The 14,945-nt window shown below is 38.1% G+C and overlaps 1 protein-coding gene across 1 annotated transcript in view; it reads right to left on the bottom strand.

Annotated features, from left to right (window-relative positions):
• The window catches only part of TACR3 (tachykinin receptor 3), a 34,960-nt gene that overhangs the window by 17,029 nt on the left and 2,986 nt on the right, over window positions 1-14,945 (bottom strand). The window contains exons 2-3 of the mRNA XM_032686050.1: window positions 5,279-5,467; window positions 3,400-3,550 (exon numbers count right to left, since the gene is read on the bottom strand). Of these exons, the coding sequence (XP_032541941.1) occupies window positions 3,400-3,550; window positions 5,279-5,467 (340 nt within the window). The remainder of the gene's footprint in view (window positions 1-3,399; window positions 3,551-5,278; window positions 5,468-14,945) is intronic.

Here is a 14,945-nt window from a genome sequence, read left to right as displayed (position 1 = left end):
GCCTTCCCCCTACATATTTTGTGTTCTAGGATTTGGTTCTCTTTGCATACCTAACATGGAGAAGTGAATTTTTTGACATATGGGCAGGCTTGGTAGATCATTGCCTGAATAAAGGCAAAAAATTTGTGTTTTTGTTACTGTCTGACTTTTAAAACCCATTCACAGGTGATGATTCAATATAGACGAGGGCATGAGCTCTGAAGATTTGCCTATCCCTTGAAGTCTGTAGTAGAAATCTGTGTAGAGTAGTTGATTGCAGCTGGTGTTTTTAATGGAATTGAGGATAATTAAGTTGTATTGACTTTCTGCTATACTAAACTTTGACTCCCTTATGCCATTTTGAAAATGGAATATAACATATCAGTTATGGGAGATTGGAATGCTGATCCTCATGCTGGGAAAAACTAGGATAAGATGAATTGCTTAAATAACCAGAAGGATATTAAACTTTCCATGTCTTTATGCAGTCCCCTGAGGTAGCAATTATTTTCCAACCTTGAAGAAGTCTGAACAAATGTCTAGGATAAAATTACAGCTTCAAGATGTGTGGGAAGTCACATGCAAAACAAACACTTGGACTCAGAGTGTCAAAACATTTTGTTTCATAAGGCTGGATGCAAACTTTTACATAAAGGTTTATGAATGGGGCAATATCAAAATAGCCTGTTTCTCTAGACTTAGTGGTTCCTTGTTAACAATAGGGATCTTTGATTTCAGAAGTACTTATTGCTTATCATGTGATGTGAGTTCATAGTATTGTATTCTCACCACCTACTTATGATGAGTAAGCTTTATAATTTGAATATGGTCTCGTTTTTACAAATCTGTGTCAACCCATAAATAATTCAGTATTCGAGGAGTTTTGATGCTGTACTGTAATGTTTTGGGCTTTGTCTCTCTTCATTTTTTTTCTTTTCCCTTTTTTAATTTTTTCCTTTTTTTGTTTTTCTTTTTTTCATCCTGACCTTGTCAACTAACTTTTAGTGCCAGCAAAAGTATCATTATTTCTAACAAGTGCTTTTCTTAGTTGGTTCAATGTAGTACTAAAATACATATTAATGTGTTTTCATGTCATTTATTCATATGTGGTAAAAAAATAAAAAAGGAAACAGCAGGAAAAACAGATGATTTCTGAAAAAGGCAAAGCACTAGTTCTGTTATTGGAGAAGAATAAGTTATGTCTTTATTTTGATTCCAGTCTGTTAGTTCCTCTCCATGAATGACCAATTATGATTCATCTTTCCAAATGCCGCTTACTTCATAAATCCTGCTGGAGAGCACAGCAGTGTAGCTAAAGTGCCATCATGGATCTCTACCAATAAAGTCACTGATGCAGTTATTATATACCTGCACATATTTTAAATCCCTTGTTGCATGTGTTGAAGGTATGCATTCCTGTACTCTCACATTTAAAATCCTTTAATTAAGGATGCTACACCTTGTCTCCTGCATCTATTTAGAATTCTAAAGAGATGCTGTTTTTAAAGTATTCCAGGGATTTAATTGGACCCTTTATATCATATATTAAGCGCTAGATTTCTCTTCAGAGACCTCTAGTTTTTATGTCATGATTATTTTCCTTTGTCATTATGGTAACAGGTGCTGAATTCTGGGATGTCCTGTTTCTCCAAGTTAGCTTTTAATAATTTTCTTTTCACACTTGCTTTTGCAAATTGTGTCTTATTACAGAAAGTGACTCCTTGGTTTGTCTTTACAATTAGAACCTGGTCACCACCCACTGAGTATTTGCTTCCTTTTTTTTTCAATGTCTGAAAGGGCAACATTGGTGATAGCACGGTTAATTGACCAGTGAAATATTTTTCTGCTTATGTTCTGTTATGAAGGTAATTTCATAACTTTGAAAATATACACTTTTGGGTAAGTGACAACATACATGGCAAAGATTGTAATGATAGTATTGAACTTTTTGGGTAATGTCAAAGAGTGAAATGCTGATATTTTGATATTCTTTCAGCATTTGTAGAAATAATTTTGCCTTGGGCCAAATATGCAAAGCATACTGCTTAGTTTTTCATGATTATTTTTCATGATTTTCTCTCTGTTTGCATTCCAATAATCTTTGAGCTGTTACAAGTCAATAGTAGTGATAACACTGGTCAAACTGCATTCTAGTTCCTCAAGAGATGTTAGCATTTTTCCCTCTTAAAAAAGCTATGTTAAAACAAAAATAAATAACACTTTTGGTTCCACAGGAGGCATTGTACGTCATGCCATAAAGCTGTCTAGGCACTATTCTGACAACTGAAACTTCTGACAACTTTACACTTTCATGAGTCTGAAGATGCATGACGGAGAAAATTATCCTAACCTTTCTTTTCATGTATTGTCTGCCACAACAACTTTTACTGTGTTGTATGTTGGGGGAAAAAACTACTTTCATATTCCTGGCAGCGTCCTAAAAGAAATGGAAACATCAGTGTTCTCCACAATTTGCAGAAGATCTCCTGTTGTCTCAGGACTCAATATGCCCCACTCTGCTATTGCTACAGCACAGGAGCATATACCACAGTTCAGACATACTCACAGCATCAGGAAGCAAACTGAAACAACTGAGCAACTGAAAATGTGCTCATCACTGTGAGTTAGAAACCCATGTTTGGGTGTCCTTTTTTCAAATCCAAAAGGTTAAATACACTTTAGTATATAAAAAAAAAAGGTCAGAAATAAAAAGCAGAAGGCTGCCTTATTAAATAAGAAAAGTTAGGTTTGAGAAAAAGAATATTGTAGAGAAAGAAACCTTAATGGCACTGCAACATGAAGAAAACTGGAGATAGTCAAATACTCAGTTCATAAGCAATCCACAGTCTAGTTAGATTAGGCAATACTTACAGTGAAAGGGGTTAAAGAAAATAACTGGGAAAAGTAGCTTGTATTTCCCACAAAAAGTTACTGATTAAAAATTTAAATTGTTCGTTATAAACAGGCTGATCAGTGCTTGTCTCAAATATGCATGGGCCTTAATCTATTGATTAACGTCAAGATTCACTTTTGTTTCAGCAGGATAAGAATCTGACCTAAGAGGACCTAATGGTTTGCTAGCCCATTGTTCAAAACTCAGTATTTTAACTCTGTGAAAGGCTAAACATTTTGTCCTAGTTTCCACATAGCAGACACAGCATATGCTGCTACATGGAGATTAAGAAGTTAAAACCCAGATGCTACCTTTATTTAGTGACAAACAGCAAAGTTACGAAAAGAATAGCTAGTGAAGATAGAAGACAACTTGTCAAATTTAATCAGATTTTGTATTGAAGCTGATCCCTCATTACTGCTGTTTCAAGTATTTGGTATTTCTGAAGGAATATACTGTGATTCTCAGCAACACAATTGCAGATGATTTTATCAGGATTCACTTAGTGGGATTTATCAGAACAGTACCTTTCTTTTAGCTTTGAGCTGCTCGTGATATTTGTTGGATGTGTCACCTGGTATTTCTCCTCCCCAGAGAGTAATTCCCACCATGGAATAAGTGACGCCCATGACAAGCAGTGGAAAGCAGTAGACCAGCACAATCACAATGATATGATACCTGCAATGAAAAAGTATTAAGGTGATAAGTGCTTTCGAAGGAGCTGTACCAATGGAATGGGCTGCTAGAAGTCAAGAGTGCTACTTTTAGCACAAAGCATCTTTTGTATTGGCTGGCTAGTCCTTGGTGTTTTCACTGTCATTTTGAAAGTCTTGAACTGCACTGCAAATTTATTTACATTTAATGCAAGTGCTTTATGGGGTGTCTAATGCTGAACCTGCACTAGCATACATTAAGAATGACTATAGTTATCAGGACTAGTGACTGCTGAGTAAGGTACAGTTGTCCATAACTAGCTGAGTTGATTTAATTGCTGCACAGCCAAGCATCATGAGGGCAAGCTAGGCATTTGGAACTCTAATCTGGACCATAAATGAAAGAGGAAATAAGGATTTTAATGGTATATCGATATAAAGGCCCTGATATGTGTCCTGTTACCTGCCATTCTTCATATGGCACGTCTGTTGCACATCAGCAGCGCAGGTCTGTAGCCTATGTGCAATGTAGTCATCACTGCTGATGTAAGCACTGGGAAAACAAATATAATTTCTTTTGCCTCCTGTTAGTTCCCGGTTAAATGCCAACTTCAGATATAATCCCAGTGAATGATCAATGAAGAATCCCCAGCTGTCACTGAGAGTGACCTTACTGCCCTAAAGAGAAATGTCTGTGTATGGCTCCTAAAGTGATAAAAATTACATATGACCGGGGCCTCTTTCACCTGCCTCAAAGAGAGCAAAAGGTCAAATTTGATTCTAGATACTTACACAGGCTTTCAGCCTTGAACACAATGTTCGTCTTAAATGTCAATGAAAACATTAAAGGAGAGATGGCTAGGTAGCCACTTATTCCTAATTCTGCCAGAGGGACAAACAGGATATTTTGAATTTAATTGACTGGTATTCTCACTTTCAGAAGCTGGAACCAATTATAAGTTATCCAGTTTTCTCTTTTGGACTGATATCTGACATAAGTAATAATGTAACAGAAGGAAGTGGGAAAATCCAGCCCTCTCATGAAGAGATCTAGAAAAAAAACCTGACTGGGGACCTCTCATTCTTTACTATCACCTGAAAGGAAATTGTAGTGAGATGGGTGTTGGTCTCTTCTCCCTAGTAACAAAAGAGGAAATGGCCTCAAGTTGTGCCAGGGGAGGTTTAGGTTGGATATTAGGAAAAATTTCTTCATGAAAAGGGTTGTCAAGCATTAGAATGGGCTGCCCAGAGAAGCGATTGATTCACTATCCTTAGATGTATTTAAAAAATGTGTAGATGTGGCACTTAGGGACATGGTCTAGTGGTAGACTTGGTAGTTTAAGGTTAATGGTTGGACTCGATGGTCTTAGAGGTTTTTTCCAACCTAAATGATTCTAAGGAGATAATAGAAATATTTTTTTTCCTGTTAGGATAAAAAGGAAGATTGCTTGGAATTATGTTCCCATTTCTGACCATCTCTATCTGTATAGAAGTAGCCATCTTAAGTGGAACAATGATGCTAAATATGCAGCATGAGGTGGAGCGCACTCATAAAAGTGGATGAGAAAAAATGTGTTCTACTTATCACTTAAAATGCTCTATTTTCCTTGCTTAGAAAACTGGCTTTACACTTCTCAGTGACCAACACTCTTAGTTATTCTGCATGTACAGTGTCATGATACTATACAGATTATGCCAAGCCAATTGCAAGTCTAGACACCACCATCACAATTTTAAAAGAACAAAAGCTTACGTAAAATGCTGTTTTGGACCACCTGGCCATGCTACATAGCAAAGAGTTCTCCCAGGCATCACCTTGGTTATGGAGTATAGGCACTGGGGAAAGGCCAACAGGAAAGCCAAAATCCATATGCTCCCAATGACCACCTTGGTAGCAGTTGCAGAGAGCCTGGGTTTCAAGGGATCAATAATGGCCATGTATCTGTAAAAAAAGCAAAAACCTCTGTGTAAGAAATCTTCGGAGATTCATATATATCTAGAATGAGCCAAAGCTTAGGATTAAAGTGAAGGATAAAAGCAGAGATATTTGTCTTCCTGGAGTTCTGATTGCACTCTGGTCTTTGGGTGGTTCAGCTCTAATGAAGGCAGTGCTGGAAGGAGAAGAAGGTTAATTGAATATTATTTTGCAGCTATGGGACACCCTTTTAATCGTATGTATATCAGTAGAGCAACTATTTTGCAAATACACATATCCTAATTGTTACAGTACACATGTAGGTTCTTGGCACACTTCCCAAGATTTTTAGGTACAGATATTAGCCACAAGACAATAACAATAATATTCGTAGGATAATGATCCTGATAAGAATTGGTGCAAGAATCTTCTGCATCCATGTTTACCTGCTATGGCACACAGATTTCATTCAAGATATTTCTACTTTTTGGAATTTTATACTTGAGAGATGGGTAATCATGGAACAGATGTTTGTTTTAGTGAAGGTGACTGTTTATAGTTAACTATAAAATATGTGATAAATCCAGCATCCATACCTAGAATTTCAAGCTTATATATTTCTTATGTTTTTTACTGCACTTAGATATTTTTTCCCCACAGGGTAATTAGTTACCCTCTCCTTTACATGCCTTCTTTTTTTTTTTTCCATCTAAACTGGTGCTTTTGGTATTACATACTAGTTATTAAATAGTTTTATTTGAGTGCTGGGTGTCTTGTCCTGAGAGACCAGAAGTTCTCATGAAAATTTACATCAATTGGATTGTAGCCCTCTGCCACCTAGCTCCCTTCCCCTCCAAAGAGTAAGTACAATGTGGTAATGAACTGAAGTTTGTAGTCATGAGCCCTGTCTTTGAAATTGAGCTGGCTTTTGTGTGGACTGCCAGGTACTGTCCAAATGCTTGATGATCTTTACCTGTAGTAGGTGATAAACATAAACAAATCATCATTTTCACATGCTTGTGGGACTCTTGAGGCATCTCCTTCTAGCCTGGAATTATTCCTTCAATTACTAGTTTTCTTCAGATTGTACATTGCCATTATTTCATGCATTATTGTCAGATTTCTATTACATTCACATTCTTATTCCCGTTTATATTATTCTTAATCCCAATAGATACCAGCAGTAATTTGTGTTGCCTAAGATAAAAATCAGGGAGATAAAATGTTTTATCTTCCTGTCTGCTGTCTGCCCTTTAAAGACATGGATTGTTTGTGTGAAATGACTCATATCTCTGTAGTGATGGAATTGACAATTGGCTGAATACCGTAAGTCAGAGGACAAGGATCAGATGAAAAGCAGGCTATTTATCTTTCTAGTTCAAATTTGAGTGATAAGCGAACAACCAGGCTTTTGCACAAGATTGATTACAAAAAGGTAGCAGATGGGAAGGAAGTGGAGGAACCTTGACCATTCCCTCAATAATGCCTTTGTGCAGGCTAGGTTTAGCTGAACAGAATATTGACAGCCCTCTATTACAGAGCCTTTGATAACAAATCTAAGTTATTCTACCTTGCCAGTACACTAGCAATTACAATGAAGTATCTAACTTGTTCTCTAAGTGGCTTTTCTTAGAAGCAAAATTACTTAATTAACATAGTGAGATATTGCTTTATAACTGCAATTGTTACACTCACTCAGATTTGTCATATCAATTTGGTAGCATTTTCTTAGAGAAGCCATCATTGCCACAACTAAGGGTAGTAGAAAACGTGCAATGACTCTGAGATACAGGTTAAAAACCACCTCTGTACTTGGACTGTCTCTGGATGTAGATTTCTGTAGCCAAGAGAAGCCCCAAAAAGAGCTAAGTCTTTCCTGCGCTGTTAGCTGTCATTTGAAAGGAGACACAGCTACTTCCACCTATAATTTTGTTTGCTGGAAATGCCATTACAGGTACCTAAGGGTGATAAGTTGTCTATCTCTTTAGCCTCAACCTGAAGGAGCAGTAGCTAGTTTTTCAGTTGACCCTTGCCTTTGATCTCTGTCCATTCAGCTAGAGTGTTTCTGTCAGCAATGAGAATTTCTGCTAACACAGGATAGAGGTTGCATTCTTAGGTGTTGCTCAAAAAATCAATAAGGTGAGGAGTCTAGATGTGGGATAACGTATAGGTATGATGCAGAATATTGCCTTTATGTATTACAATTACCCATGGTGTAGCTCTGTCATTAGGGCTCGCTTTTTTACTCTGTTTGGTATCCTTACATGAATTATGGATGGCAAAGTGACAGTTACAAGGAGTAGATATGCTGTCTGCATTGTGCACTGAATGGTGCTGAACATGGTGTAGAAAAAAGACGAGCGTCTAAGGAGGCCAGGAATGAAAGGGAGAACAATGAGATACGGGATCTAGAGCAAAAGCAAAAGAACTGAGACTGGGGAACAGTTTGCTGAATGCAAAAGTAGAAGTGAAATGAGAAAAATGAGAAAAGAGAATTGTAGAATAACAGCATATAGAAATTATGTTGAGAGAGGAGAGAATAAGAAAGGGAACTGGGGTGATGAAATGGCAAAAGACCTATGACAAAAATCAACCCTAGTGTACCAGAGATTCCAAGGTAGGTAGAACTGGTATAAAACCAAAACGGTATGACAGTGGGGCTCCGTGGCGGTGAGCCCTTCTGCCTCTGCAGCTTTATGGGAGAGAACTCCCAAAGAGTTATTCTCTCTGTGATCAGCCAACCATAAACTGTATGTAGGGGGAACAGCAGGACTTCTCTATGCTCCGATGTCATCTGTCTTAACGACTGTTCTGCTTCTCCGCTGTTCTTTGAAATGGTCTGAACTTCATCACAGAGTCATAGAATATCCCAAGCTGGAAGGGACCAATCAGATCATCGAGTACAACTCTTAGCCCTGTCCAGGACATCCCCAAGAATCACACTGTGTACCTGAGAGCATTCTCCAAATAATTCTTGAACTCAGACAGCCTTGGTGCTGTGACCACTTCCCTGGGGAGCCTGTTCCAGTGCCCAGCTGCCCTCTGGGTGAAAAATCTTTTCCTGATATCCAAACTGAATCTCCCCTGACTCCACTTCATGCCATTTCCTTGAGTCCTGCCACTGATCGTGAGAGAGAAAAGTGCCTGCCCCTCTGCTTCCCCTTGTGAGGATGTGGAAGATGGTGATGAGGTCTCCCCTCATCTCCTCTTGTCCAGGCTAAACAGACCAAGTGACTACAGCTTCCCCTCCAGACCTTTAATCATCCTTGTGGCCATCCTATGGATGCCCTCTAATAGCTTGATGTCTTTTTTATATTGTGGTGCCCAAAATTAGGCAGTCCTTCTGAAGACAGTGACAAGTGCAGAGACCCATTGAGGTCTGCCATGTTCTGTGATATTTATACACATACCTTGGACCTCTCCACACCTCATCTCTAAAGACAGCAAAAGATGGTAGGCATTTGAGCTGAAGAAGGATTTCTAGTGGCTAAAACAAACTGAAGGGTTGTAATACCACTGAAAAATGATTGTAGCCGCACAAACATTTCTTCAGTGGGGTGCTGTGCCAATATGCTTTGCAGCCTTTGGACATCTACTGTTCAGCCCTCCACCAGGCTGGAGCAGTGGGACACCCTGCTGAATAAAGGGCTCTGAACTTGCACTTGAATTAAAGATCAGACTTCTAATGCTTTCTCACTCCGATGGGAGCTGCTGATAATGACATAGATAGCTTGTTCCACTCCATAAAGCAGGGATACTGAATGTAAAATACACATTGCTGAAAGGAATTAACTCATTATGCTGATTTATCACAAGCAGAAATCATTATTACCCTACCCAACATAAACATTCATACTTGGAAGATAATTATAAGATGGAATATGCACATTAAAAAGGTAGGGGTGGGAATATGTGCAGGTAGAGACAAGCCAACACCTTGAAGAATGTGTGTTGTTCAATACCATATTCTTCTTTGTACGACTCTAAAACATTTTTAGGTAGCACTTTAGTTTCATCATTAGAATTTTTAGCATGTGATTTTGTTTGTTGTGACCACAAAATATCCCACTGTCATTACTTTTCTTCCAGCTTTGGCTTATGTTAGTCTTTGTCCCTAACAAATTACTACTGAAGTCAGCAGGAGTCTTTCCACTGAACTTAATGAGAAATCAGTCAGGCTGCATGATATAATGACCAGTGCATCATGGTGTGCTTGCTGGGCCGCTCTTCTTATCTGCTGGGGTGAGAACTAATTCCCTTCTGAACTGCTCTGTTTCCTTAGAGTCTACAGTTTACTGTTTGGTACTTGTTTCTTGGGTTCATCAAATCAAGAAAATCTGTTTTCTCTAAAACGATAATAGAGACTTTGGAATAACATTGATAAAGTCTTTAAGCCAGTGGTTATAATGACAGCATAATCATGTAGCTCTGTTACAGTTTGCAAGTAACAAGAGACAAATAGCTGGTACATACTATAAAAGTTTCTGAAGTTTGTGAATTATGATCCTAACAGTAGAAAAGATAACCCCCCCCTCAATTTATTTTTTTGTAGAACAGCAGACACTGACTAATACAGTTAGAAAAATCTTTCTTCTTTAACACATAATTTAGTAAATTGTGGCAAAAATACACAAGATGTTATTAGAACAAAATGATGTTCAAAATTGGATCCTACAAATGCCCATTTGGAGATAGAGTTGGAAGCCTTTAATCATCCTAAGTGATTTGTTTCACCTGTTTACAGCATGTTTATAAACTCAAATGGGGGAAAATGTGATCAATTCAGTCCCAGATTGTAACAGGAAATTGGGACTTGATGAAGGAAGAGACTGAGAGAAAAATCACAATACTTGCATGCAAGTGGCTTGTCAACAGCAGACATCAGAGTATGCTTCCTTTGTGAATGCACAGATGCTGTTATTTCCTCCAGACAGAAGCTGATTTTGAGACTTTATATTTAGAATCAATTGGTAATTAAGAAACTTAGGTAGGGAAATTGTTATGATTCCCTGCCCTTATTTAAAACACTGCTGTGGAAAATCCTATGGAAGATCTTGGAAAGGTAGACATAATAGTTGAAAAAGGATGGAATGAATGGTGAGATTTTAAAGGCATTTTTTTGTATAATGTAAACCAAATCTTGAACTTTTGTACTCTTTTATCTCTGTCTGGTATCTTCCAGTGCAAGGCTCCTTTTCTTGTGTGAGTGGTTTGTATTCATTCACTTAGGCTGACTTTCTCTGCAGGACAAGTGGCTGTGGGTACTTTTGTAGGACTATCACTGACTGTTGAATAAGACTGGTTTTGGTGGCCTGAAGGATCTACAGTGGACAATGTTACTGCCACAATGATCACGTTAAAGCTAACAGCATAAAGAAAGGAGTGTATGACAGCATGACAGATAAACATGGTACATTTGAGAGATCAGTGGGCATAATCCCAGGCAGATGACTAACTTGGCCTTGATTTATCCAGAGGAACATGTGCTGCTCTTGATGAATGGCTATTGTGCTTTAAGAAGGGGGGTAACAGTACGGTTTTTCTGAAATTGGGACGAGCATCCAATGCCTTGCTTACAGGTATTAACAGAAACCTTTAAACAGGAACATTGAAATTCTTCAGGATGTCTGAGTTCTTGTAAACAGTGCTTTCTATTTGAGGAGCATCTGGTAACTGACAATGGGCTACATTTTTATGAGTATGTAATTGATTTTACACATTGTGTTCTATACCTATGCATATTGCTAGAAAAAGGATAAGAATTTCCTTTGGTCTGTTTCACAAAATGATGGACTAATGGACTTCCCCTGACAGAAGGGCTTCTGTTTCTCCTTTTCTTTAAATATGATCTACCTGGCCTATCAAGGACCAATAGCAATGCAAAGTCTGAAGAAACAGCTCCATCTGCACAGACTACAACCCACCCTGTTACTGCCTACATTTCTGCCACTGTCAACTGAATGGTTTCCTTCTTGTTTCTGCATTTATTTTGAAATCACTTTATTTTAGGTAAACAAAAATGTGTGAACGATACAAATTTCTCTCCTGCTTGGTAAATCAGACAGAAAAACATGCATTTAGGCAATAATATTCAAAAAAACAAAGAAATGAACAAACAAACTAACCAACCCCTCCCCCCCACCCCCAAACCCCAACCCCTGACTAACTTTTAAAAGTACCACAGGCTACTTTACATAGTACACCACAGATACATATTTTAATAGTTTTCATTAAATGATAAATAAGAGCACTAAGAAAATATATTTAAGGCTAAGATTCTGTCTAAAATGAACCTCTCATTTGAACATAGGATCAGATGTTTCCTGCTTGGAACAAGAAGACTGAGGGCTAAGCAGTGTTGTAAATGTTGCTTATACTTCTCAAGATGTTGGTGTATCAATCTCATTTTTTCACAGCACCATTTGAAAGCAGTTTTTTCCCAGACTATCTCAGTATGTTATCAATAATGTAATTCTGACATGAATTTGGACCAAAACCCCAAAAAAGATCCTGTATTTTTTCCTGATCATTATGAATAGAATGAAAAGGATTATTTTTCCTAGGTCTCTGACAGGCTGAATCCTGTAGCCACTGCATCAGAATGTTCTGCAGAAACTATTTCACCTTTTCTAAGAAAGAAAGAAAGAGATTTATCAAGTCCAAAAAATAGTTTTAGGCCTCCAAATTTGTATTTCAGCTCTCCTTTGTATTTCAGCTCTTGATATTTGAACACTTAATGCCCTCCTATTCAACTTTTTCTTTCCAGTTTTGAAGACTAGTATTTTTCAGAGGGCAGCCCAGATACTGGAATCTAGAAATAAGATGTGCTTCATCTTTAAATACTGTTTGGGAAAGACAGAGAAATGGGGAAGGGATTTACTCTTCGAGTTGTGTAGTTTGACTAGCAAAGTAAGAATAGAAATAATAGTGATAATTTCTAAAGCATATCTTGCATTTTTCCTTTGTGATATGCAGTAAACCAGGATAATTCCTGAAGTCATGATTATGAAGTCATCCATTAGTTTGAAAAAAAAGTTAAATTGAACTTTAGTTTGGTCGTAGGGGTAGGGCAGGTAGTGTTTTCTGTAGTTAAGTGGCACCACAGGCAGGAAAAATAGCTAACAATAAAATGCCATCTTATGGAAAACTAGACCAGTGAGTTTACAGAAACTCCATCTATTTCTTCTTACAAAAATATTCTCAGATATGAGGGGAAGATCTCTATGGGGAAAACAGCCTGTGAAGCATGAGAAATCCGAAAAGAACTCCATCTGCCTTTTTTTTCTTGTTCTGATGTTCATCTCTCTCTCTCCCCAGTCCTCAGTGCAAATTCTTACTTCTTTTACATAGAAACCATTTACTTTGAGACATCCAAATCTGAGAGAAAGGGAATGATAGAGGGGCCAAAGGCTGCAGTTCTGTTTGGACTGAGCTCTGCGCTGGGGATGACAGCTGGCGGAGTGATGCAGGTTTCCTGCCTTCCATTGCTTCCTCTATTCATTGGTGAGCCAAGCACAAACCACTTGATGTCAGGCATGTGTACACCTTCTTGGTTTGCATCTTCTGTTCATACCACTACCATATGTCCTCAATACAGGGTTATGCTGTGTGCATTCCATATTCTAACCTGTTAGAAATATTTGAGATCTTTTTACATATAAACTTCACTCTGTACTTAAGTGTTTCTGAGCACACAGGGCAGGTAACAGATACTTAACATTCAGATACTAGATGATTTGGCAGGAATATCTGTTTAAAATGTTTATGACGCATGAAGGCCTTGGGTAGAGACTGATATCAAAGTGTATTCTACTGGAAAGATAAGACATTTTTCAATGTGCCAACTGCCTACTTAGAATTTCAGTAACATTAATTTGTAGGGCTTGTGATACTACTTTGTGACAATAATAACTGCTCTTACAGAATACCCTTGAAGAGATTGAAGAGCCTAAATGATATTTTGAGGATCTGAGTGTGTACATATTATGAATTTAGGTTTTATATGATAAGTTGAATCAAGTGTTTATGCCTTGTATCTGTCTTCTGCTACAAGCTTGTATCATATTACTTACTCTGGAGTCTAATGAGTGTATAGAGAGGTTATGAACAGCCATCAGTAACTGAACAATGTCACCGAAAAAAAGAAAACTGACCCAGTATACGTGTGCTTCTGCAGACATATTAGAAGTCTAGAAAATAAGGTGGGAAACTAGAATGACAAGTGTTGAATAAGAGAGAAGATTGTGCAAGAGAAATAAAACTGAATATAAATATAATTTAAAGTAATGTAAAGTAGAATAAATGTTTTTTGGCTTCAAATGCCAAAAGCTTGCTTCCATACTAGGAAGAAAAGGAATGGTAGGATATGAATAGGATCAGCAACTACTCACCATCATTATTAGAATACTTTCTTTAATTCCAGAGAGGTTGCTTTTATAAAGAGTTAAACTCATTAAATAAGAATAGCATTATGGAATTGCTGACAGAACAGTAACTGAGAAAGTAATACTGTAGATGTGGTAAAGCCAGGAAAAAATTCATGATACTAAGAGATCTACTGAAGGCATGTTATTTTGTACTATATTGCTATATCCCCAAACTTCCACTTTAACCATCTGCAGAGAATTTTTAGGCCTACGCACAGTATAATGAGGCAATCTTGGGATTCAAAATTAATTGCTGGTGTACCTGAACCACCTCCTTTGCATGCTAAGAACTCATAGAAAGGGACAGTGGGTCTTCAATGGCCAGAGTCAGAAGGCTTAAATTCTGCCTAAGCTACTGTCTTTAATATGTCCAAGAACCGTACAGCAGTCAGTGATCACAGGTGGAGTTTAGGATGATGGATGGACCTTTCAGGATCATGCACTGGTCAGTGGCAGGGGCGTATTGGCTCCAGAACTATCTCCTATTCAGTTTACCCGTAACTGTGGAACTATGCAGCACAAACTAAAGAAAAATGAAAGAATGACTGCCTATGAAGGAGTCCAGTGTAAAATCTGTGCTGCTTCTGATGCCTAAGCTGACTCTGTTAAAGCTACCTGTGGCATCTCTCCAGTAGACTGCAAACAGCCTGTTGGAAACGAAGCAGAAAGCAGGGGGGGAAATACTGGGAAGGAGTGGTCAGAAGTGTGAATAAACTCACATAAATTTGAGACTGTGTTCAGACAGGGTGGTCATACAGTCTTGTATACTTGCTGTAAGTCTTGCATACTTTCATCCTCAGCTCCAGATGCAGCACACCCCACTGCAGGAACTGCCTGCTCCACAGAACTCCCTGTCATTCCAGTAATCTCGCAGTGCACACAACTTAGAATGGCCTACAGAATCAGACGTGAAAGGAAACACATACTACCTGTGACCTCTGCTCAGTGGTGTCTAGATTCACAGCAACTCATTCATACTCTGTGAACATTTAGAAGTTTGAAAATGATCAGTCGAGCATACCACAACATACTTTTTAGTGAGCTGCAACCCATGACCTTTCAGTGTTTTGGGATGCTTA

Source organism: Chiroxiphia lanceolata, chromosome 4 (assembly GCF_009829145.1).
Source record: "Chiroxiphia lanceolata isolate bChiLan1 chromosome 4, bChiLan1.pri, whole genome shotgun sequence".
Classification (NCBI taxonomy): Eukaryota; Metazoa; Chordata; class Aves; order Passeriformes; family Pipridae; genus Chiroxiphia; species Chiroxiphia lanceolata.
The sequence above is the reverse complement of the archived record's forward strand: the minus strand, read 5'-3'. Positions and strand labels throughout refer to the sequence as shown.